This window comes from Urocitellus parryii, chromosome 14, assembly GCF_045843805.1.
Source record: "Urocitellus parryii isolate mUroPar1 chromosome 14, mUroPar1.hap1, whole genome shotgun sequence".
In the NCBI taxonomy this organism is placed as follows: Eukaryota; Metazoa; Chordata; class Mammalia; order Rodentia; family Sciuridae; genus Urocitellus; species Urocitellus parryii.
This window is the reverse complement of record NC_135544.1, coordinates 37,214,870-37,242,627: the sequence shown is the minus strand read 5'-3', so window position 1 is coordinate 37,242,627 and position 27,758 is coordinate 37,214,870. Positions and strand designations below refer to the sequence as shown.

General features: G+C 31.4%; 1 protein-coding gene across 2 annotated transcripts in view; it reads right to left on the bottom strand.

The window, feature by feature from the left end:
• Window positions 1-27,758, bottom strand: part of Glra3 (glycine receptor alpha 3) — a 169,721-nt gene that overhangs the window by 115,741 nt on the left and 26,222 nt on the right. For both annotated transcript variants that reach the window (XM_026389752.2, XM_077792625.1), the window contains exon 2: window positions 12,740-12,867. In XM_026389752.2, coding sequence (XP_026245537.2) covers window positions 12,740-12,867 — 128 coding nt within the window. The remainder of the gene's footprint in view (window positions 1-12,739; window positions 12,868-27,758) is intronic.

The window sequence follows — 27,758 nt, the reverse complement described above, 5'->3', positions numbered from 1 at the left end:
TTCAGACTCAGAATGTATCTCTCATATGTGGAAGCTAGAAGAGAATAAAAGGAAATCCATGAAATTAAAGGGATACCACTAGGGTAAAGGCAGGGGATGAAGAAGAAGAAAGAAGAAAAAGTTTGTTTTTTGATTGGGCCATATTGGGGTAGTTAAACTGATCAATTTATATTTTCATGTATGCACAAATATGCCCCTTTTAAACTCATCATCCCGTGTAATAATATGCACCAAAAAAATTAAAGAGTAAACAGTACAGATTCAGAATATAAATTTCATATCGAAGTAAAATAGCTTACAGTAGTCTCAGGTCTAAACTTTATTCTCTGTTTATTAAATATATTTCTTGCCCACATATTAAAACACAGAAAAGTGCCATTTGATTATTGTTTGATTTGTGTATTCTCTCCATCAGAAATAGGAAGGGTGAATGAATTCATGCACAAAATCATAATTCTGAATTTTTAAGAAACTTACTTAAAAAATATGCACGTGTAAAAAGAATCATTTAAATGTTTTTAAAAATATTGAAGTATAAAGCAATTTGGAAATAAGAGTCATTGTTGTTTTAGATCATTGAGTCTCTTCAAGTGATACCAAGATATTTGAAATTTCCTTTATAAACCGATTGGAATCCTTACAGATTCTTTATTATGGGAATGTAGGAACTAACATTACTTCATTGACAGACAATAGCTTGAAGACAGAAAAATAGAAATTTATTGTAATAGTACAAGCAGGAGATAGAATGAATGTAGCCAAGCACTGTGGGTGGAGATATATAAAAAGAATGAAATAGATAATCACCATATGCTTAAAAAGAGCTGTGTTTTGCTAGGCGAGGTGGCACATATGCCTATAATCCCAGCGGCTTGGGAGGCTGAGGCAGGAGGATCAAGAGTTCAAAGCCAGCCTCAGCAAAAGCAAGGTGCTAAGCAACTCAGTGAGACTGTCTGTAAATATAATACAAAAAATGGCAGGGTATGTGGCTCAGTGATTGAATGCCTCTGAGTTCAATCCCCTGTACCAAAAAAAAAAAAAAAAAAAAAAAAAAAAAGATAATCTGCTCTACCCTTTGATTTCTGGTCTATGTCAGATCAGGACAGCAATTTTGGAACAGTCTTTTTATCCCAGCTACTGATATGTATATTCAGGAGTACATTTGTAGAGATAAAACTTAGAGAAGATTATAAATCTTGTATTGCCATTACAGAGACCACCTGTTCAGCAGTTCTTTGCCAATCTGTTACTTGTTGGTGCCAATGTGAAAGCTGTTATATCCATTCAATACACTACTATGTTTAGCAACAGAGCAAATAACTGCTATAGCATCCATATGGCAAATTGTGCTTTTAAATTGTTCATTACATTAGCCAATGTTGGCCTGAAAAACAAATGACAGTAATTTCAGATGTTTTCAACAGCAGGTTTTCTTTTAAATGTTCCTTAAAAAATAGAACATGACTTTTAAGTTTAGACATGAAGAGAATGTAAAATATCAAAGTACTACACAAAGCCTTGGCAATGATGTAATTGTTATTAACACTGGGGGAAATTGTTTCTCAGGAAGATATAAAGCAAGCAAGCTAACAAACAACTCAAATGTTCAGTAAGAATAGTTCTAAGGAATTTTAAACATAAAGTTATATTAAAACCTCACCATTTAAAAATCAGAGAATACAATTGAAGATTAAATTAAAAAATTCAATCTAGAGATTTGGTTTTAGAAAAATGTGCATGCATATTATAAGGAGAGATAGCATTTTGTTTTTAATTGGCATATATATATATATTTTAATTGGTGTATATTTTTTTAATTGGCAAATATATATGCGCGCGTGTGTGTGTGTGTGTGTATATATATATATATATATATATATATATATATATATATTCTAGATTTAGAATGATTTGTTAGATATCTTTAAAGGTTTATAAACAGTGGCATAAGAGTAGAATTCAGTTTATATTTTTCCCTTTCTCTTTTCCTTCCTTTCTCTATTCTTCCTAGACATGCAGTCCTTAAGCCATCCAGGTAGCTAATTTAAGATAGTTTTCTGTACTGTTAACAGCAAGGAGGTGAGCTCAGTAACCTAGAACAGGGGAAGCGCATCTCTAGAGAAGAGTTATAAAGTACAAGAGTGTTGGAGACAGAGTGAGTGAGGAGTATGTTCCCATAATGGGGCAGCCATAAGGTTATGGGTACGTTCCTGTTGGAACATCCTGGCATAAAGAGTCAGAATCTCAATAAGTCTCTATATAGAGAGATAAAACTGAGCAGGGTTTCAAAGTCCCACTAGAGCAAAAAGGGCATTTGTGCAGGAGAGGGAATAACAGTAGACAAGGGAGATCCATTACATATTGATCAAATAAGTAATTATATTGAAGTAGATGGGAGACAGGTTCCTTCTGTCAGATTAGGGAATTAAAATGTGGAAATTAGAAACTAGAATACATCTATGGTATTGAAGATATTGGTGTGGATTCATGGTTCTCATAGGTAATAGAAAAGTAAATATAGATGTAAATTTGTTTGTGTACATATATGTATATGTGTGTGTGTGTGTATCTGTGTGCTTTTGTGTGTGAATATATGCTTATATATGTATGCTATCTATAGATATATCCTGGAAGAAACCAAGGTAAGTAATCAAAGTGAATCTAACCAGTAATGGTAAAAATCAACATACTCCACCATATGACGAGATGCAATCTGTGATATTTTTGCCAAGATGTGATTTCATGTAGTTTCTAGATCAAATCATGAGAAAACATTAGACAAATGCATTCTGATAAATAGCTAGGTAATATTTTTAAAATGCCAAAATCATGTAAGTCACAGAAAAACATGAAGTGATGGTTCAATTCAGAGAGACAATGATTCTTTTGTTATGAAAGCTGAAATAGGATCCATGCTAATTTGCTTGTTTTAAAGGTTTTTTAGGAGAACATACTCATTTATACTAATAAATATTTCAGTGTTAGGACCTCATATCAACAACCCAGAGTAGCTCAGGGGAAAAATATAATTTTTTATATTCTTCCTGTAATTCTTCTGTTTGTGTAGGTTATTTTTTTAAAAAAATTAGTACAGAAGGAATGATTTAGAAATAATCATACAAAAACTAAAAATATATAGTTCAGAATCTGACTTTCAACATATGAAGTGAACATTTATTGTTTTAGAAGTGTTTATTTTTCAAGAGCTGCTTCTTGTCAAAATGACCTGGTGTTATATAAACATTCAAATAAAAACATACAGTAAAAAAATTGTGAATTATTTTATTAAAGAGTAATAGTGTCTTGATATATAAGAACAGTTAAAAGGATAATTTTAAAATGCTTTTGTTTGCCCTGAAAAAAATATGGGTAGGAAATGACTTTAAGTATATATGCCATCTTGTGTATAGAATGGGCTATAGTAAAAGAGACTACTGGACAGACTAGATTTGTTATGTAGGGAGAAAGGGATTAATAAAGAGAAACATTACAGGTGGAAAGACAAATAACATTGTGAGGACAAACAAAAATTAATTCTAGATAAAAAGAGACATAATAAGAAAATTTAATTTAAAATTTCAATAAACATGGTGTGAGAGGAATCGATAATCAGGTGACTGCTAAAAGTCAAGTTAGAGTCCAAGTTGAACATCAAAGAATAACTTAAAGGCCAAAGATTAAGGTCAAAGAAAAGAAGTAAAATACAGGAATGACTGGTATTCTAGTAAAACAATATTTTATTATCTTACTTGGTTTTGGTTTGTTAAAACTGCTTCCATTTTCAATGACACCTAGAAACTTTTATTTCTAAGATGGACTTGAACAGTTTTCTTTCTCCCTGGAGATATGAAAATGACATTATTGAATAAAAATAAGAATAAAGTATCATATCAAGGAGAATGGGAAGACACTCATAATTAGTTTAAAGATATAAAATTTAGAAGGCAGATAAACATGGTTGACAGATGAAATGGAGCAAAACATAATATAGATGCAGTCAAAGACTACAGGGAGAAGGAAAGAAGTAAAGAGTAAGAAGGGGCCCACGAAAAGGAAATGGCCATCTGTCTCAGAATTTCCCTCCTGTTTTTAATTTTCATCTGTATTCCTATTGACCAAGGGTGGCCTGCTATTTTAGCACTAGGATTTTTTGTTTGTTTGTTTGTTTGTTTTGAGAATAAGTCTATGTTTTTCAGGCAGATTTCAAACTTGTGAACTCAAGTGATCCTTTTACATCAGCCTCTTGAATAGCTAGGAGTGCAGGTATGTGCCACTATTTCTGGCTTTCTATGGGATTTTTAAAAAAATTTTTTAAGGAAAGGAAATAATTTCATTGATGATTAGGACAAAATGATATTTGTCAGTAACAAAAATCATGTTTGTGTGAGATTGTTTAAAATCAAAGCTAAAGTCTTCTCTAATTTGACAAACCTAGTCAAAACTCAACACTCAATTAAAGCTCTGGTCAGGGCAATACGGTTTTAGTTAGTTTTTCTCTTTCAAGAGAAAGAACAGAAAAATTGCCCTGCTCCATGCACACCCAACCACACATACACACACACTTTCCCTTGCACACATATACACACATACAGAGAACAAACAAAATCTCTATTAGCACCCATACAAAACAACCTAAACCTTTCTGAACTTCAGAGCTCTCTGTTACATATAAGAAAAACAGTGGTTTAAGGAAAGTGAAGAATATAAATAAATATAGTTGTTCCTGCAAAAAGAAAGAAAAAATTGTAGAGAAGAAAAACAGAAGTGTTAGGATGAAATGAAAGAGAAGTATTGAACTAGCAGTCCAGTTTCAGCAAAGAATATCATGATACATGTGTTGTGAAAGGCTAAGAACCATCAAACAGATTAGAATAAGTACTATCAGGAGCAACCAATTTCATTTTTGATATTTGACTCAAAGAAATGGAACAGTGCATAAAGGAGTGTTAAAACAAGGAGCTACTGCTTTTCATCATTGACATTTTTGGACAATTTTAGTTTTTACAAAACATAAAATAGCACCTGTGTAGACACCTGTAACACAACCACCATGACTACACATTTCATGAAATGGTTTTGTATAAAGAGGATTGTGAAGAGACCAAAATGCAATTGCAGAGTTAGAATGTCTGCAGGCATTCCAAAAGTCTAGAAATTACAATATGTATTAGCAAGTCAGGATGTAGAGGATACATCTGCTTAACTGCAGAGGGAAAGGACAAAGAGTTGAAAGGTTTAAGGGGAATGTGTTAGAAACAATGATAGACGAAGAGATCAAGTTTATTTTCAACAAATGAAGAGTTACTTTGGAGAAATAACACAAAAAGAATGCCAGGATAAGCAATAATTTCCTAAAGAAAACTGTCTAAATTTAGAAAAAAATGGATGTATATAAAAGAGCAGAAATCAAAATGGAATTTGATTTACAGTGCTAAATATCAGTAGGCAGAGGAACAATATCTGCAAACCTCTGAGCTAGAATTGTATAACTTGATAATTGTGTAAAATGTCTTCAATGTCAAATGCATTTAAAAAGAAGTTATCCTGGAATATTATTCAGTGATAGAAAGGAATGAACTATTAAGCCATGAAAAAAACTTGGAGGACTCTTAAAAACATTGCTAAGTGAAACAAACCAATTTGAAAAGCCTACACATTGTATGATTCTAATTATTTGACATTCTGGAAAAGGCAAAATTCTATAGGTGATAAAAAGATCAGTGGTTGCTAGAGGTTGGGGCAAATGAAGCAAGGAGGAAGAGAGCAATATTTAAAGCTCAAGCTCAGATTTTTAGGGCAGTGAAAGAAACTATATTGTATGATATAAATATGGTGGACACATGTTGTTCTTCTTTTGTCAAAACTTGTAAAACTGTACAATACAAAGTATGTGTCCTAATGTAAATCAGGGACTCTAGTTAATAATAATGAACCAATATTTGTTCATCAATTTTAATTAATGAATCACATTAACAGAAGATAATAGGGCAAACTTTGGGGGTAGTGATATGTGCACTTTGTAATCATTTATTCTGTAAAATTAAAGCTACTCTAAGTGTCTATTAAACAAAAAGATTATCAAACCAAAGCTCAGAAAATATATAAATCATTCTCCTGTCCTGAAAATAAAAAAGTATTTTATTTCATTGGTTTTTCTTATTGTCATTGTTGATGATAATGTGGGGGAGACCAGGTAGAAATAAAACATAAACACTTTAATATAGGCTGTGTGTGTGTGTGTGTGTCTGTGTGTGTGTGTGTGTGTGTGTGTGTGTGTGTGTGTGTGTGTCTACCCTTTAACTCCTCTGGCTCTCCAAGTTGGTAACACCACTGGCACCATTGGATTGTGCTGACCCATGGGCTGTACAGACTGTGGTTTCTGCCTAATGATGTGGTGCCTTCTCATCTCTCACTGTGCCTCTTCCATTTTTGTTCTTTCCTAAACAAGAGTTTCAAAAAGATTTTTTCAATTACAAGAAAGAAATGGTGACATTTAGCTATTATTTTCATATTTTAAAAAAGAAATGACTGTTTTTATGTATACCATTTCTCCTCAAGCCTCAATTGTTGAAATAATATTTTTTTGTAAAACTTTAATTTCTCTTGACTGATTAGCTAGTTTAATGGAATATGGAACCTTGATAATTCTTTTTATTAATTCCCAGATCATTTCTAAAACAATTTATCATTATTAAACACCTTTGTTATAATAGTTTTAAAAATCATTATGCTTGATAGGACTTAAGATATAACAGAAGCTGGAAGTGCTTTTTGTATTCTTGTCAGATTATCTTTAAAGCACTGTATCTTTATTGGAGAAAACAGACTTTCAGAAATTTTTAAGATGAATTGAGACTATTCTAAAATGGAAGAGAACAGATTAACCAATGGAAAAGAAAGATGGTGTTAGTGAGTTAGCCACCCTATTATTTTGATTTCCTTTAGTAATTTTTTCTAAAAAAAGCTCATATTTATATTTAATTATTTAATAAACTAATGTTTTTTCATAGAAGAGGCCATTCTATTTGTGCTAAGTACCAATTTAAGATACTTTAAGAAATGTTTATTCCTACATTTTATGGAACATTTTAATAATATTAAAAAAATTTAATCTTAAGCAGAGGTAAGATTTTTAAAAGGTATACATTTCTTAGAGAATTGACACAAAGCAACACAAATATAATTCTGGTTAAAGAAAAGAAATGTCTAATGGATGTGGTGGTACCTATCTGTAATCCCAGTGGCTTGGGAGGCTGAGGAAGGAGGATTGCAACCACAAGGCCAACCTTAGTAACTTAGCAATACCCTGTCTCAAAATAAAATATAAAAAAGGGCTGGAGATGTGGGTCACTGGGTAAGCACCCCTGGTACCAAAAGTTAAAAAAAAAAAATTAAAAAAATAGAAAAAAAAGAAAAAAGGCTACATTCAAAACTTAAGAAAAGAATAAAATCAAAGTTACATTTGAATAGCATCATATTATGTTTTAAATAAAAGGCCTATAAGATAAATTCCCTTTCAATATAAAGATATTTATGAAAACAGTCACACATTTGTAACTAGTATTCCAGAAATAAACCTCATCATAATGTATACAAGGTAGAATAATTATTATATTTCAATGCTGATAATTTGAAAGGCAAAAATGTTATATCATTATTGTTATAATTTGCAGTTTACTAACTGCTAATAAGGTTGTAAATTCCTTTTTATTTTCATTAACTGTCTGATAATGTCAATACTAAGATTTTATGTTTGTCTTCTACAAAATTCATAAATTTCAGGGAGGTCCAACATGCAGTTTTCCCTCCAGTGCTTTTATATTTGATAAGCACTTTCCTATGGACTAATTAATTATCTAGGTAAATTATTTGCTAGGTTTCTCTTTTTTTGTCATCAACATCTTTACTCCATGAAGAAGTGAGGACCAAATCATTTAATTTATTTTAATATATACATATATATATTCTATGCACTATTCCCTATTATTCTTTTAAAAATTATTTAGCTAACATTACCCATTTATTTATTATTTGTTTTTTAATTGACACAAAACTGTACATATTTATGGCTATCATATGATATTTCAACTATTTATACATTGTGTAATGGTCAATCCCAGTAGGTATATCTATCTCCTCAAACATTTATCATTGATTTGTAGTAAAAACATTCAAAATTATTTTTCTAGTTTATTTTAAATATACAGTATGTTATCATCTATAGTCACCAGAATTTATTTTTCTATCTAACTTAGTACTCACTGACCAGTCTTTCCCCACTCTACCCCTACCCTTACTAGCCGCTGGTCATCACTATTCTACCATCAACATTTATGAAATCAACTTTTTACATTTACACATAGAAGTGAGATAATGCATTATTTGTCTTTCTGTATCTGACTTATTTAGCTAACATAACATTCTTTAGTTCATTTGCATTTCATGACTGGATGTATTCCATGGTGTGTATGTACTACATTTTCTATATCCATTTATCAGCTGATGGACACTTTGGTTGATTCCATTCCTTACGAATAGTGCTGCTGTGAACAGTGCTGCAGTAAAAATGGGAATACAAGTGTCTCTTCAACATACTGCATTCATTTTCTTTGGATTGATATATACTGTGTAGTGAGCTTACTGTATTATAAGGTGGTTCTGTTTTTAATTTTTTGAGGAAACTCCATACTGTTTTCTGTAATGGCTATATTAACTTCACATTCCACCAACAGAATATAGAGTATGTTTACATCTTTTTTACAATTTGTTACCATTTGTATTTTTGATAACAGCATTTTAATTAGAGTGGTAATACCTTATGATTTTGATATGCATTTTCCTAATAATTAGTGATGTTGAGTACTTTTTCATATAAATGTTGGCCATTTGTGTATATTCTTTGAAGAAATGACCATTTAGGCCTATTACTAATTTTCAATTGTTTTTATTCTCCCATTGTTGAATTCCTTATATGTTATATATATGAATCCCATATTAGATGTTTAGTTTGCATATATTTTCTCACATTGTGTAGGTTGCTTCTTTACCTTAGTTGATTGTTTCCTTTGCTAAAAAGATGTTTAGTTTGTTACCTTGTGTCTGCTTGCTCCCTCTACCCCTGTATTTTTAGGATCTTATCTGAATTATTCTTGCCAATTTCTGTGTCCTAATATATTTCTCCTATTTTCTACTAGTAGTTTCATAATCTCTGGCTTGCATGAAGTCTTTAATCCATTTTAATTGATTTTTGTTTATGGTGAGAGAAAGGGATCTAGTTTAATTTTTCTACATGTGGATATCCATTTTTCCTAGCATCATTTATTGAAGAGACTGTCACTTTAAGTGGAATGGAGACACTTAAAAAAACGTTCACACTAATATAATATCATAGTACAATATAATAGTGTAATGACATACATGCCATTAAACTATTTTTAAATGTTTTTATTAGCTCGTTATAGTTATACATAACAGTGGTCTTCACTTTGACATAATCCTACATATATTTAAACTTATATAAACATATTTAAGGGATTGTATTTCCCTTCCTCTACTCTACTGGTCTTCCTTCTCTTTATTGTTTTTTAAAGCTGGTGTTTTGTAGATATATAAAAAAGTGAAATTAACTGTGGTATTTTCATATATGTACTTATCATGGTTTAATGAGTTTCATTCTGCAGTTTCTCCCTTTTCTCATTCTTCCTCCCTTCCCCTGTATCCTCTTCCTGTACTCCAGGGATCTCCCTTCCATTTTCATGGAACTCACCATTTTTAACCCCTTCTATTGTTGTAGCCTATGCAAATAAGAGAAAACAATCAACCATTGACTTTCTGAGTCTGGTTTATTTCACTTAGCGTGTTGCTCTCCAGTTCCATCCATTTACCAGTAAATGCTGTAATTTCATTCTAATTTATGGCTAAATTGGTATCTGGCCTGGTTCCATAAATTGGCTATTGTGAAATGTGCTATTATAAAAATGATGTGTCTGTATCACCAAAATATGCTGATTTTAGTTCTTTTGGATAAAAACCAAGGAATAGGATAGGATAGTTGGATCATATGGTGGTTTACATACTCCTAGTCTCATAATTTTAATTCACTGTATTAACTAATTGGAAGGGAAATAATGTATAATACTCATTTTCAATTAATTTAATTAGCTAAGTTCCTTCAAAAAGTTGATATAGGGAAAGTCAATCCATATGACACAGGACATTATAGTTTTAGTCTTGGGAACACAGATAATGGTTTAAATATTATCAGGAGAATGGGTTTTACAGTTCATGTTTGTATGTTTGATGATCTTTTTGTTCAGTGAGATAAGATGCATCACAAGAAAAACTGATCTTTCTTGCCTTTTTTCATCTAATCATCTTGGGTGCAGTATTTGATATAGTTTGTTAATATTTAAATATTTTTATTAGGCATAAGGAGAAAATATATACAGAATATTTCATTTATATTTTAATAGTGAACAGTGAAATTATGGTCAAAAGAATATGATTTTTTCAATAAAAGTGTTGAGTATACTTAATTTGGAAGTGGAGTTATGAGTGTTTTAAAGTCAGTAATATCCGATTCTTGGCAAAAGATTAAAAGGCAATATAAACATAAACTAATGCACTAAATTATTTCTATATTTGATGTTAATATTTTGTTAATCAAAGGTAACATATATTTGTTTTCTTAATATCAAGAGTACCTTAAAAATGTGACAGAAAACATTTTTTTCCTAGCATCATTTATTGAAGAGGCTGTCTATTAGTAAAGAAAACATCTTCTTTTTTTAAGGATCCTAAAGAATAGAAACTTAATAATAAGAAAAAACCACTTTTGAACTGGCATAGCCATCAGCTTGTTTTTAGGAATATACTTTTTTTTAAGAGAGAGGGAGAGAGAGAGAGAGACAGAATTTTTTAATATTTACTCATTTTTTTTTTTTTTTTAGTTTTCGGCAGACACAGCATCTTTGTTTGTATGTGGTGCTGAGGATCGAACCTGGGCCGCACGCATGCCAGGCAAGCACACTACTGCTTGAGCCACATCCTCAGCCCCAGGAATATACTTTTACTAAAAAAGGAATTAATACTTATTTAAGGAAAGATCAAATCTTTGTATATATTCCATTACTAGTCTCATGAATAAATAGTAATAATGAATCACATTTTAAAATGACTCAAATTTTCTTTTACGTATTAAGTTATTGAAATAATAAAATAGAACTAAATTTCATAAGAGAAAGGCAAAGTCACAGGGCCACTATTGTGTGTTTAATAACTTATCTTCATTTTTGTTCAAGTATCTGTTGTGGGTATTTATAAGATTTTTAAATATTCACAGAAATTTAAAAACAACGAATTTTCCTCTTTAATGTTCAGGAAAAAGAAAGCAGTATTTCTGAATCATTTAATGTAGAGTCACCATAATGAATCCACTAATTACTAATTATGTTTCTTGTGGTTTACTCATATGACAGCTATCTGTGTTCTCAAGATCTGTTCAAAATTCAGAACCTAATGACTAAAATTTCAAATTTCTCTCAATTTGAAAAACATTGTAATTCTGAATTTTTTTGTTTTCATTTGTATGTTATATCCCCATAAGTTATACTATTTTCTCACAGGTTCAGTGTTTTCCTTCCATGATTTATGGGTGAAAGCTTAAAAACCAAAAGATACAATCTACAATTTAAATGTGAAACTTATTTTGAAATTCAAAGCAATCCATCGCATTGTTGACTCATAAATTAACAAATTTTGCTCCTCTTTTCTTTTGCTACCCATTCTTAATATTTATTATTCCTTGCTAATTAATCTTATAACACTACTAAGAAATTCTTTTATATTTATATTTTTCTTTTATAAGGACAAAGTATAGTAATTGTAGACAACATTTTTTTTAACCTTCAGGAATGAAAAATCTTACCTGAATTCCATGTATGTATTTGTATAACTTATTTTCTCTGTTTATTAGAGTAACATTGAAAATAGATTAATTGTGGCATGGAGGCAGTTTTCTTATCTTTATCCTAAAATTAAATTCTAGGATATATTATAGATCTAGATAGGTCACATACAACTAGTATAAATATGTTCATCATTATATTAAAGAAAAAAATAAATAAAAAGTGGTATTCCTTAAGTTGACTTTTACTTTTCTTCCTAGAAATTCAGGTGAAATATTTAGTAGGTAGCCTTATGTTTTAAATAATATCTGGGGCTTTTAATTATCTAGTCCCTTCTCCAGTAAGTAAATTAAAAAAACAAAAACAAAAAACAACTGATTCTCTACAATATAGAGTTCTGTATTATGGGGAATTAAAAAGGTGAGAAGTGACGGGAGATAGGGCCCTGTCTGAGCATGTGTGAGGCCCTGCATTGGAACACCAACACAGAAAAAAAAGAGGGTGGGAGGGAAGTTTATTACTGGGTCTTAAAAGATACTTTTATGCCAGTTACTGATAAAATAGATAAATAACAAATATGCACATACATATATGCTCCTAAAATAAATGGTCAACACAATAAATATTATAACTATTAGGGGGAAAACAACACTGGTGGTTCATAGAAAGCACATGATGATAGCTTTGTACATGAAATTAGATTTCTTCTTTCAGGACACCTGTATTTGAATGATTATTGGAAATAAGCATTAAATTTCTGGTGAAATAAATTTTCAAATTTATTTAAACATATTTTAGAAAAATATAACTGAAGTAGTAAACAGAATATTTACCTTTAAAATTAGGTCTGATTCTTGCATCATACCCTGATGTCCTCCCCATTAATTTATCCAGAAAGTCAGATGGTGACATTGGAGTACTTCGAGATCTTGCACTATTTGTTTCCTTTGTAGCAACCAAACTGCAAGTGAGAACAAAATGATAGACTTTACAAAATGAAGTCTTTCTAACAGCTGCAACCTATAAATTTTTTAAAATGTTAAGCAAAAAATACTTTGACAATAAAAAAGAACTTTAAATACCATATAGTGGATATTACTATAATGAAACATTTATATTTGGATTTACAATCAGTGCTTAGAAAGTTTCATATATATTCAGTTAAACCATCAGAAGTGGCACTGTTTTGTGTTAAATATGAAAACAAAGTCAACTTTCAATAATAAATTGTTAATCTTTCAAAATCTGTACTTTCTCAAACTTGAGTTAGTATTTCAGGTGAAAGAAAATATAAAAATTCAGCTATGAATAATAATTCTTGCTTTATTGAGGGTAAAAAAATCACATTTTAGGTTTGGTGAATTTTTCCCGGCAGTAGTAAAACTTTTGTACAACATATGAAACAGTAATATTCTTTTCTTCAATTAAATGCTTCCTATGTTAGTAGTACACCCAATTAAATTCATTCTACTTTCACTGTGTGCCATTAATCTGTAGTACATTTTCTTCAGATTTAGAATTAGTGTTGTGTTAAGATTGGAAAATTGCATTAAATGTGATTTGAGCCCTTGGATATTATAAGATTAGAAACTTTGACTAGGAGTTTTTAAACTCCTAGTTTTCCTCTATTTTTAAAAATTTAGACATTTTCCTTTGTATGCATTTGTTCTTCTTAGAAACCCTTAGTGTAATTGCACCACTGTCCAGCTCCTCATACATATAGGGTGGTCCAAAGAAGGCCTGGGCCTACTGACTAAGATCAAATGATTGTTTTATCCACAGACTTTGCTCAGAAAAGTAAACCTGACTTTCTGAATCCAAGAATGGAGTTTGGAAATCATGTATTCAAGTTGATGTTGCTTCCTAGAGATCATCAATCATCACAACCATCTGCGGTTACTCAACTCAGAGCATTGTACCACTTTGTTCACATATTGTCATAGCACTAATTATTAAATTTCTTATATTTCTCCTGCAAGAATTTTAGTGAGTAGGAAAATGGGCTTTAGAGCATCTCCATTAATCGTCTACTTCAAATACCAGCCTTCTAGTAAATTTTTCATTTCACAGGTATATGCAGTTATTTATAGGGAACTCTAAAATTCATTTTCAGTGAAAACAGTATTATAAAAACAGTATTTATTAGCTATTGCATTATCTGGTGGTTATACCTAGTTCTGGGCACTCTAAATCAGTCCTCTCCTCAGTGATTCTCATTCTGTCATCCTAGCTTTCTTCCCATACAGAAGCTTCACTTCTTTTTGTGTTGGTTCCATATTACCGATTGTCCAATTCCTTGTCATTGTGCTCACTTGTAAGCTCTTTTTCTAACGCAAAAAAAAAAAAAAAAAATCATAAAAATAAAAGAAAAAGCCTATTACCTTCTCACTGACTCTAGAACTTTTCTGTACTCTCTGGTTTTAAGTAACTTCTTCCTAGCCTATTAAACATAATAATTGTTCATATTCAATGGCTCAAGAATATACTGTAGAAAAGCATTGTTAGAGCTCTTATAGCTACATATTGCTGCATCTAAATGGTATCCTCTATTTTCTTTTAGAATTCCTCCTTTCAGTAACCAGATGATTAACTTCTACATTCTCCAATCATTGAAAATACCCTGTTTTCCTGAATCAGAGTCAATAATGCTGTGCCTCTCCCATTCAAAATAATAGATGACTATGTATGTTAAGCTGAAATCCCTCACATTGTGTCCTGGAGAGATGAGTTATGCAGTTCAATCTTCCATAAGGGGGAAGCAGAGATATGCTTGACATGAGGTAGAAAAGGAAAGATAATGTGACAACGGAGGCAGAAATTGTAGTGACGTACTACAGCCAAGGAATGCCAGCAACCCTCAGAAACTAGAAGAGATGAGGAATGGATTCTCCTTAGAGCCTCCAGAGAGAGGGAGGGCCTACTTACCTTGTTTTTGAGCCCAGTAAACTGAATTCAGATTTTTGAAAGAATGAAAGGATAAATTTATGTTGATAATTTGTTGTAGCATTCATAAGAGGCAAATACCAGCCTTCTAGTAAATTTTTCATTTCAGTTACTCTACTTTCCACCACCCCAGAATTATTATTTTTATTTTTTTTCTATAAGTCCTGTCTCTTAATTAATCTTTTTTATTTGGTGAGATTTTTTTTAGATGTCCAGCAACAGATGAATTATGGATAAAGAAAATATGGTATATAAATATTTACTGAGATTTTACTGTATTTTCTTTTTAGTTCTTTGGACATGGTTTCTTTTAATTCTTTAAATGCATTATAAATAGCTAATTTAAGTGTTTGTATAGTAATTCCAGTGCCTTTGCTGCCTCCGGTAAGTATCGGTTGCTTTTCTTCCTGAGTATTGTTTCTTTACATATCTTATAACTCTTTATTGAAAACAGGCCATTTTGTGGAAATTCTGGAGATCATACTCCCCTTCTTCCTGAGATTGTTGTTGTTGCTTTTTTTAAAATAGGTTTTTATTATATGCAATTGTAGGGATATCTTCTTGCTTAGCTTAACAAGATTATTGTACTATCATTTGTAACTAATTAAAACAAATTAAATTTTTTTAAAAAGATCAGCTAATAATTAGAAAGGGATTTTCTTAAATTCTTAGACCACTGTCTTCCAATATTGCTGGGCTTCTGTGTTCATGAGCAGTTGACTAATTTGCTTTAACCTTTACTTCCACTTGCACAGGGCCTAACAAACAACCAGAGTTGAAAGGGTGTTCTTGCTCTTTCCTCAGCATGCATTTAATTCTTGTATATCAGTTTGTTAGGGAAGCCATAACAAAGTATCACCCACAAAGTGGCTTAAACTCATGATTCTGGAGACTAGAAGTCCAAGATGGAGGTGTCCGTATGATCTGTTTCTTTTAAGGGTCTCCGTCCTTGGTTTATAGAAAGCCACATTGTTTGTTTCTTCAAATAGACTTCCTCTGTGTGTCTATCCTCATTTCCTCTTCTTGTAAGAATAATAGTCGCATTGCATTAGGGACCACCAACATGATCTCATTTTATCCTAACTGCCCAATTTCCAAATAAAGTCACATTTGCATGTGAATTTCAGGGGCATAATAACCCTGGGCATGTTCAAAACCCTATACATATATGTGGCCTTCTAGATGCCAAGAAATATATGGAGCTTATATATTATTCCATTGTTTTTCCTTTTAAGATTTTGGTTAGTTTGTTGTTTGTCCTTCTTTTTACACAATTGACTTAGGCACCTGTGAAATTAAAACATTGTCTTTAAATGTTTTTGATAAATGGATCCTGAAAAAAAGTCCTTTTGCAGTTGTTGAGTTCTAAATTAAGTTGAATAAAAATAGCCTTGCAAGTGAGTTTTTCTAGAAAACCTCCAGAAAGGACTAATAATGACAATTATAGTGCAGAGGGTGTGTGTGGGGGGGGAGTGTGGGGTGGGGGTGCTGGGGCATGCGGTTGTGGGGGTGAGAGAAAGAGAGAAATTTCAAACTTCTTAGCTCTTCTCTGCCACTTGTTGTGGCTTCCAAGTTGCTGTTATGTTTTGTGATTGAGTGCTGTTGGTTTACATTGTAATCATGCAGCTGCAGAGGGTGGAGAATAAGAATTGAGCAAGTTATAAGGCTACAAATCCCATGGTTCTTACCAAGAGTTAGATGTTTTTACGATTAAACTTCTTCATGGATTATTTCATCCCGATAGTTAATTGCTAGAGTTCTGAAAAAGTTGATTTTTATCAGTTTTCTCACTGCATTTATGAAGGAGAGAATTTACAAATGTCCTTACTTCACTGTTTTTTTTTTTTTTTTTTTACTGGTATCAACCCCCAAACATCATCCTAGAATTCTTTTCATATTTGATTTATTATATTTTGTGTTAAAGAATTATGCGCCTCACTGCTCAGCCATGGAGTTCCTTTCCTGTCTGGATAATACTATTTATTCCTATAGTATCAACTACTTCCAATAATACTGTTTTGTAGAACTTAAAAATATCCTTTTTCATAAGTAATGTTAAGATTTGATTTTAAAAGCAAGGATACAGAGATTTCTTTGCGGGTTTCACAATAATGAATATTCAAAAATTAGAATGAATATCAGTAAATATTTTGTGCGATTGTTACTCTGCTGGCAGTAATAAAGCAATAATTCCAGCTATTTATTTTGAGAAAGAGAAAGTGAGAAGGATAAATAGAGAATATTTATATCAATACAGCAAGTGTTGCTAAATTTAGCTTCACTTTTTTTTAAAGATATATTAAATAGTGTAAAGCATGATAAAGAAACAAATGATGAAGAAGTAAATGGAATTAAGATTCACGGTATCTCCAACAATGCTGACAAAATGAAATTTTATTTCTTTAGGTAAATAAATGCTAAATTTTAATTTTCAATAAAATCCCATGCACTCATACAGTGCTTACCTTCCAAAAAGTCTTGTCTTTTACTAATAGTTTTTATTGAATCACTTCTATAATAATTTTTCGAATATTGCATTCTAACATCAATCTTAAAATGGATAATGTAAGCCAACCTAAATCACTTCTTTCATTCTCATACTAAGAAATTATACATATTTTACAAAGAGATATTTTAATAATTTGATATTTTAATCCATATGAGTAATGTATTGAAAAATTTCAATAGTGCCTATAGAGATTATATCAGAGTATATTTTTTCTGTAGAACTTAAAAATATCCTTTTCATAAGTAAAAGGATATTTTATCCTAACTACCTATAATTATTTTTTTAATTTTTTTCTGTAATTATTGCTCCCAACTCAAGTAATGATAGGGAGCTAATGACATGTGATGCTTTTACTTTTTGCAGTGAATGATCATGTTGCTTAAAAAACCCTGGAATTCTGGATATCCACACTAAGATAAAAGAGTCAAACAGTCAAGGTATGAAAAGATGTAATGTGGGTAATGTGATATTGTTCTACTTATGGATATTTTTTGACTTTATGATTTTAGGAAGTACCAATTATGTGTTGTGTTATACTGCTGGTTTTTTTTTTTTGTGCATGCCAAAGATTTGAATGGAAACAAGATAAATCACTACTCTAGATCATTAGTAAGCTTTCAACACAAAGTTCACAAGCATACTAAACTTGTCCCAAACTCCTGGTAGAATATTTTGAAGACTATTATCAAACATTATCTACTCTCAACACAGGTATTCTATTTGAGTGATTAAATGATAAATATTGTTGTTCAAATATGAAAAAAAATAATATATCCACAATTTAATATTTGTATTAATATTTTAATAATATTTCATTTCTGTTGATATTTTCAAAAATAATAATTGGGCTAGTTAAATAACTGTGCTTTCCTGAAATTTGAACTAATATAGTCCTGTTAAAATTTCACTTGAAATATATTCTTATCTCCAAAATTCATTAACATCCAAATACATTATTTGGATTTTTATTTATGACATTGATTCATCAATAATGGGAATATATGAAAATCTATTTGATAGAGCACATAGTAGAAGCTCATTTATTTATTTGGCAACCATTACCAATGTCTGCAAAAGAGTCTTCATCGTGCTTGGAAGAGTTTCAAAGAGAAAGAAATTATGAATAAATAAGCGTAAAAGATACACATACACACATATTCTCAGTGTTTAACCTTTTTAATGACTAATACACTGTTGAAATAGTTTCCACTGTAATATAAATTCTTATTGGTTATGCAATTATTAATTAAAGTAACTTTAAGAAATGAGAAATCATTGTCTCAGTCTACTATGGGCTAGTATGGAAGATATATCTTTGGTAAATAATCTTAGAGGGGAAGCTATATTATTGCAAACCAGGAAACCTATTAAGATGATCTACTCTTTCTAAGAGTTGTTATATATTTTATAGTCAAAATCATCTTATTTTTATGTGAAGTGAATATTTTAAAAATATTTTTGTTATACGTGTAAGTTAAACAACAAGTTATGGTTCTTCTGACATGGAAAATAAATTAATAAAATTACTAATCTAATATAATTAATGATTTAAGATGAGTATATGAAATACACTTTGGGCTAGGATATTAGAAGAAATTATGATCAATTTAAAATACAACACATGAGCTTTTCTAAGCCTTTTATAAATGGAGAAAAGTTCTGTATTCATAAAAGCATACTTATGTGCTTTATATAAAGTACATTATGCCATAATGCACTTGAAATATTTGGTAAATATTGAAACAATAAAATTTCCATTTTTGTAAAATTTATTAAATATATATCACTGTACTTCTCAGTAAAGTGTAAATAACTTAAATGTAAAGCTTTAAAGTGTTCACAGTTCAGTAGACTGCTCCAGTTGGTCTCTTTGGGAAATTAGCAGGCACTGAAAAAATAGATGACAGTCGAAAAAATTATCAGGTTATTGTTTTTTCCTATAATGTGAACAAAATCCTCATGTTTTATAATAACAATTCAAACCAGGACCTGCATATTGATACACATAAAATATGAGAAACTTCTGAGCAGAGAAATATTCCAGTTTTCTTTATTAGTTATTATGGTCTTAATGTGTCTCCCTAAATTTCATATGCTACTAGCCTTCAAGGTATTGGCAATAAGTGGGCCTGTGGGAGGTGATTAGGTCACAGGGCATAGTACTCATGAATGGGATAAGTGTCCTTATAAAAGAGATCCAGGCAATCTGTCTGGTCCCTCCCACTGTATAAGGTAACAGTGAAAAGACAGTAGTCAGTGAACCAGAAAGCAAGACTTTACCACACCTAATTTTTTTTTGCTTTGGTGTTGGATTTCTCAGTTTTCAGAACTGTGAGAAAAAAAAAATCTGTAATTTTTAAGCCACACACTTTTGATATTTTTTTGTTGCTGCCTAAAGTTACTAATTACATGAAGCCATCCAGTTACTTATAGGTGATTGATTTTATTTTTAAATATTCTCAATTTCAACTCAGAAGGAATTTTTGTCAGCAAAATTACATTGAACCATTGTATAGAAAGCATTTGTACATAGTCTATCCCTTCCTTTTCTGAAAGGGGTAGAGGTTTTGAATATATAGTAAGATTTCCTGACAACAATAATTTTTGTTCTGATAAATTTTTCTTAAAACTTTACTTCCTCTTAATTTTTAAAAATTTTTTAAAATTTTTGTAATTTTTTGAAAGTCATGCAGATTTATAAGGACCAAGTCTAATTTTAAATCAAAACAAATCTTTCACCTAAAGCAAGTAGAAAAGGTTTAAAAAATCTATTTGGAGAGCTAATAAACACAGAGAAAAATGCCTTGCACCATGTGAATATTAGTAGACGGCCCTAAGAGAATAGAAGTCATTTAAGAGAATTTCTTCCTTGTCATAAATACATGGTATAAGGCTTCTTATAACCAATCTTGACTCTTATACAAACTTTTAAATAGACAACAATATCTTACATGCATATAGGGTTTTTTTTCAGTTTTTTAACTCAGGGTAGGGGGAGGCAGTGGGAAGAAGTTTAAGACTAATTTATAATGGATTCTGAATGAAAAACTATCATCAAGACCTCTTTTTTCTTTTTTGCTAAATCACTGAGTTTAAACAAAACTAGCATATTTATAGAAAGTTACTATGATGTTGGCAAATTACCCATGATCACGACTTTTGAAAGAAACAGCTTTGAGTCTTTTAGAACAGTCTTTTATTTTTAAATCTTCTCAAAATCTGTGTTAATTAGCTTCCCTCCCACACTTGGCTCTACTTTTCTATGCTTTAACAAAAATTTCAGTAACTATTAACTTTTCGTAGAAATTTGTGTGGGCTTGAACACATTCCAGTCAATGATTTTTTTTCACATAAGTATTTTACATATTGTTTATTTAAAGATGTGTTGTTTGAAAGTTCAGAGACTTTAAATTCTTAAACACGGGCAAAATCTATTCACTTAAGTGTGGGAATAGAATATCCAAATTTATCAAGAATATTCAATAAGATATAGATAGATAGATAGATAGATAGATAGATAGAAATAACCACTAAATATAGATGCTTTTAAAAAGACTTTTAATATAACCATCAATACCCATTCTTCTTTTCTATCTCAACCTTAAAAATATGGAGGCTGTAGCTGAGAACAATGTAGGTTTGAGATAGATCATGCACATGTGGTCACAAACCTGTGTGCATCCATTTTCATGAATTGATTTGCACAGAGGGAGGGTCACTGGTGAGGAACAAACCACTGTCCAGATTCCTGAAGCAGAGAATGTTTAGAATGAGAGAGTTTACTGCAAAATCTATGGCTCTATGAACCACACTCCTGTGGATTTATAATTCCTTGTAAAAAAAATACAGTTATTAGTACTTTGGACTTTCTGAATTATAATAAGCCCTCATTTGAAAAATAAGATGCAGAATAGAAAATATGACCATTCTATCCATTTCTTTATGCTTCATTGTAAGGAGAACTAAGGGGAAATGGGGCCATCTGGGAATATGTGTCATTTTAAGTATTTCAAACTAAAGTATACTGTCTTAGAAAAGGAATCATTGCAGTGGAGACATTAGCAGTGAAGCAGATCTTAAGTTGATTGCTTGACATTAATTATTAAAAAGGAGACCAAAGTGGGAGAATATAAAAGGACTTTTCTAAACACCTTTGGAGATTAAAAAAAATGATGGTCTACTGGGATCTTGTTTCTAGTTACTAGGTAATACACCAGTGAAATATGTTTATTATAAGAGATCTCACTTTAATGAAGCTTGAGAAATTTCAATTTATGTAAAAACAGAAATGATCACTGCTTCTTGATCTCTTATGCACAGGATTTACATTCATAATGCTATTTACCTTGGTAGTTGGGTATTATTATCTATAGAATACAAATGAAGAGAATAGGTATTTAGAGAAATTTGTAATTTTTTGAAAGTCATGCAGATTTATAAGGACCAAGTCTAATTTTAAATCAAAACAAATATTTCACCTAAAGCAAGTAGAAAAGGTTTAAAAAATCTATTTGGAGAGCTAATAAACACAGAGAAAAATGATATATCCAAGACTTAAGAAAAAAGAAACTTGTAGAGGTAAGCACAGTATTTGGAGCTGCATTTCCTCCAGGGACATATTTTATTTAACTTCTTGTTACTGTGACCAAAATACCTGACAAGAACAATGCAGTGGGGGAAAAGTTTATTTTGGCTCACAGATTCAGAGGTTCAGTTCATGGTTGGCCAACTCCATAGTGAGGCAGAATATCATGTTGGAAGGACATGTTGGAGTGAAGCAGCTCAGAACATGGCAACCAAGAAGCAGAAAGAGCTCCTCACCAGGGACAAAATATGAACTCCAAATACACTACCCCAGTGACCTATTTCCCTCAGTCACCTCCACCTGTCTACAGTTATCATCCAATTAATCCAAGTTAGTGGGTTAATCTACCAAGTAGATTAAAGCTCTCAGAATCTAGTCATTTTTACCTCACATCACATCTAAACTGTAAGAGGGTAGCAGAAAACTTCAGGCAAAGTAGTTAAGAGGTTAATAACTGGGGAACAAGCTTTGAAAGTTTTGTGGGTTCAAGGTGACAGAAATTGTATTCAAGGACTCACCAGTGGGCTGAATTCATGAGTTAAAGATCTGAGAGAATTACAACTTTTGACTAAGCATAAACCAGAAGTATAGAAAGCTTAGTAGGAAGCTAATTATTACTTGGAATAATCTCAGTTTGTGAAACCAGAATAAAATAATTTCAGATTGTTAACTACCTACCTTTCTAAGTAAAAGAAAAAATAAATCCTCTTCTGAGAAAGAATGAAATATCACTCTAAACCTCAAGTTATATCTAATTTTCTATATATAGTATCTTAAATACAATAAAAATGTAAGCAAAAAAGAGAGGCACCTAAGACCTAAAAGTCAGGATAAATGTGGAATGGAATATATACATCAAAGATTCAGATGACAAATTTGTCAAACCGAATTTACATAATTATACTTTATATATTTTGATAAAAATAAGAACTCCAGCAATGAAGTCTAATTACAAATCAAATGAAAATTCTTTAATTTAAACATAAAATAAAATTAAGAACTCAATTGTCTTAGTAAATTAGGCATAGCTAATAAAAGTATGAGTCATTTGCAAGATAAAAAATGTAGAGAAGGCAGTATGGAAAGAAAATGAAAAAACACTAGATAGTGGAAAAAAGAGGTGAAAATGTCTAATATCTATAATACTGGAAGTTCGGACTATGAAGATATAGAAATCAATATAAAAGCAATAAATGATGACTTAATTTCTGAGTATGTTCCCAAACTAATATTTAGCTGCAGAATCCATATATACTAAAAATTTGAAGAAAATTTTAAAAAACGATCTTCATACATTATAGTAAATGTGCCAAAAATAAACAAGAAGAAGAATATAATTGATATTAAAGTATTTTCATGTATTTTATATTTTTTTCTCCTCCAATATCAGTATTTGCAGCCATGGTAATCCTCCCTTTGCTCCTACTGGTATGTGTGGACTGTCTCCCACTAGCATAAGCCATACTTTCCTAATATACACAAGATTTCTTTATTCTTACCTACTCAAATATATATAGTTCTGTCTCTTCCATCAATACCTCTACAGAATCATTTCTAAAGTGCAATACAAACTTGTTATTTCTCTTTTTAAAACATAATGGAACAAAAACTTCCTTGAGTTCACTTCTCATTTCAGCTGCTTACTCTTTCACTTAAAAGCAAAACTGAATTACCTACACTCATTATCCTAATTCATTTCTTTATATTTTGCTCTCCAAAATATATGGAGAGAATATTTCCATTAATAAAATGCTTTTGTCAAGCTCCTAATATCCTCCACTAAATTTAGTGGTCAATTCACATTACTCATGAGTAGCATAAAAAGCATTTGATGACCTCTCCCTTTTGCAATTTTATTGTTGCCAGTTTTTCTCAGTGTTTCTCCTACTATATATTACTTCTTTGTTTTTAATTGCTGCTGCTTCTTTATTATCTTGACCTCTGAAATTTGAAATGATTTTTCTTAATTATTGACTATTTTCTTTAATTATACCTTCTTTTGTGGCAAGCCATTCAGTCTCGTGACTGAATATAATACAGAGTAGATTGAGCACTTAAATTTTATCCAAGTCATGAATTCTCCCTGCAGTATAGACTATTAGGTGTATCTACTTGACATGCTCCATTTGAATATACACAACTGAACATATTCAAATTAAACTCCTCCTCTTTCTACACGAACCTGCTCTTTTCCCATTCTTTTAAAATTTGATGAATGGTAACTCCATTCTTCAGTTTTCAGGATGAAAACCTTTGATAACTCTTGATGAAGCTTTTTATTTCACATATTAAATTATCCTGTTGTGTCTTCTTTCTAATTTTATCTATGATCCAACCATACATCACTATTCTCTCTCACTAGTCTCATCCAATCTTACACTTGCCATGAACTTTGTATGGAATGCCTATTGGTCCTCTATTTGTTAAGTCTTATTTGTCCTTATGATCTAGGCTTAAGAATCATTTCTTCAGGAAGCCTTAGATATATTAATCTCTTATTTTGCAAAAATCCTGCTAAAATATATTTCAAATTTGTGTCTTTCATTAATAGCACTTGTTGTCATTTACTTATGTATTTATTTATTTTTGGTTGGGAGAGTATGGGGATTGAACTCAGGGGCACTCAGCCTTATTTTATTTAGACATAGGGTCTCAATGAATAGCTTAGTGCCTTGCTGTTGCTGAGGCTTTGAACTTGCGATCCTCCTGCCTCAGCTCCCCAAGATGCTGGGATTTCAGGTATGCACCACTGTGCCCAGCTATAATTGTCATTTTTATAGTACTAATAAATTTCTGTCTCCTGTATAAAAGGGTTTAATATTTAAGCAAAAATCATGATTGTTCCATTTATTTCTGAGTCCAGAAGCAATTCAGAGTATCCATGGTAAGTAAATAGTTTTGAAATGAATTATCTAAAAGATAATTATCTAAAAGAGTGAGAGGTCAAAAATCAGTGTACAACCCAGTAATTATATTGTGAGTATGTGTTTAACCCTAGAGAAGGTACAACCTTTCTCTCCTTCTGCCCAAGTTAGGAGTGCTGCTAATGAATAATCAGCAAGGAACAAAGAATAAATAGAAATAGAGAAAAATCAAGATAGAGAAATCTGGAAGAGGGATTTTTAAATCATACAAGTTACATGCTTGAAATTGTCATTTAATGGTGGAAATGGAGAGAGATAAATTGGAGTGCTACAGCTGCCATTTTAACTAGGCTTGATACTATAATGTTGTCTACATTCGATGCTTACATAAATTAATACTAATTATGGTTATCTATATTCAGTGCTTGCTAGTTGCCAGTGATAAATTGCATATTGGTTGTGTATATGTGAAGGGTTAATATATGGTTATAGGTGGATGTGGGGTAGGGAAGGAGGTTTCCAATGAACAGTAAGATGTGTGTTAAGGGATAAGAATAATCATTTAAGATTTTTCATTCTAACCTTTATACAATTTATTTTAGATACAAAACTAATTTTTGTTATAAAATCACTCAATTTTACTAAATTTTAATTCATGGTAATTGTTATAGCTTCATAGAAACTGTCCTCATGGGTAATAGTTTACTTCTTTGTAGTTTGGGCATCAGCTTATTTCAGCTGAAAGAACTAAAAGGCCATAACACAGCTAATTAACTCACTGATTTGTAGCTTCTTAATGATTTATTTATTTTAAAGAAAACTAATTAAATGTTTCAGAATACATTGAAATTACTTAGAATAGACTTAATAGTTCCTATTATGCATTGAGTGCACACAGTAATTAAACAGAATGCAACGTGGTACAATGGTTGAGGCTCCAGATGGACAGCCAGGAGGCTTATGTTATGTTCCTTTTCTGTCACTAACTAGTTGTTTGGCCTTGGGCAAGCCAGACATTCTTTTACCAGTATTAAAACAGAGAATTAAAAGTGACACACATTTTTCATAGATGAATTTAGTAATAAAATACATGTCACAATATATACATATGTTTAGAAAAATGCCAAAATGTTATGCCTAAGTTTCCTTTTGCATTTGATATCATGACTCTTTTGGGTCAGGCATATTTTTAATCAAAATAAAGAAAAATTCATCCAACCTAATTCATGTAAAAGGACCCTAGATGGTTATAATTACCTCTTGAAATTCATGTGTAGAAAATACAAAGAACCCTTGGAAAAGACAGCAACATAAACATTTTTTTTATTTATCCCAGTACATTAATTCAACTCCTGATTGAAACTGCTTTATCAAATGAGGTTTAGAGTCACATTGCAAATATATACTGGTAGGGGCCTTAACTTATAAGCTTGTTTACTCCTCCTTAAATAACTTCTCATTAATGACATTTGGTGTTTCTTAAATCAAGTATTGAATGGATATTTATGGAAATTTTAGGTATAAATTGTCTTTTATTCTGTAATTTGATTTTAATAGTGTTGGTATTCTAGTAAGAATTTAACTAAAAAGAAGTAATGTTTGTGTTGAACTCAGTGAGAATTTGTAGGAAAGGAAACTGCTGAAACAGTAGTCCAGAATTTCAGACAGGAACTAATGAATGAACAGATAACGAGAGCCTGTGATGGGAATAGCATGAGAAATACCAGAGACTAAAAGAATATCAGTGTGGTTGGAATAGAGAGAGCATCAACACAAATGACAGATGAGGCTGGTCAGTGAAATTACTACCAGATTACAAGGTGTTTTATATATCATAAACTTTGGTCTTCATAGCCCCATTTGGAGACAATTTCAGTTGTCAAAATGAGAGCTGTTTTAGTCAGCTAAAACAGCTTTTGCTAAGACCAAAAGACCTCACAAAAACAAGTTTAGAGGAGAAATGTTTATTTTGGGGTTCACAGTTTCAGAGGACTCAGTCCATATATGGCTGACTCCATTCCTCAGGGACCAAGGGGAGGCAGAACATCATGGCAGAAGGGTGTGGCAAGGGAAAGCAGCTGGGAATGTGGTACTAGGAAGCAGAGAGAGGGAACTCAGCTAAAGTAGGACAAAATATATAACCTAAAGGTAGACTCCTGGGACCCACCTCATCTAGCCATATCCTACATGCTTAGATTTACCACTCAGTTAATCCCTGTCAGAGAACAATGCACTGATTAGGTTAAGGTTCTCATAACACAATCATTTCACTTTTAAACTTTCTTGCATTGTCTCCCACACAAGCTTTTGGGGGACACCTCATATCTAAAGTATAACAAGAACTGTAGATAGTAGTATGGATAATTTTTAAATAGTGGGAATAAAGAAGAGGAGAATAATCTGAGGTGATAAAATCTACAGAGTTTAGTGATAGTTTGGTCTGGGTGTGAAGGAAATTCTCAAAGATGACTGTGGTAGTTTTTAAAATCTTTAATTTCTTTGATTCTTCTCTTTTCAAAGAGTGGGGTCAAATTTCCCTTCTTCTGAACATTGGCTCAACTAACTGCCTTAATGATGGTGTGTAAAATATGTCATAAAAATGTATTGTTACTTCCGTCTTACTTTTTTGGATCACTCACAAAAGCTAGTCATAGTGTTATAAAGACACTCAAGAGTGCAAATCTGAGCATTTATACCAATGGACTTGGCTGGCCATTTGACTGAGACCTCTTGGAATCAGTCTCTAGCATAGTCAAGACTTCATGTGACTGCAGTGATGGCTAATATCTTGACAGTAAGATTTTGAGAGATCTTGAACTAGAAATTATGACTGTGGCTAATAAGCATTTATTATCGTTTCAAGTCACATGTGTTTCAGGGTAGTGAAAAATTGCAATTTTTATTAAGATGTTTCTGTTCAATAATAAAATAGGTTGATATAGAACTCAATA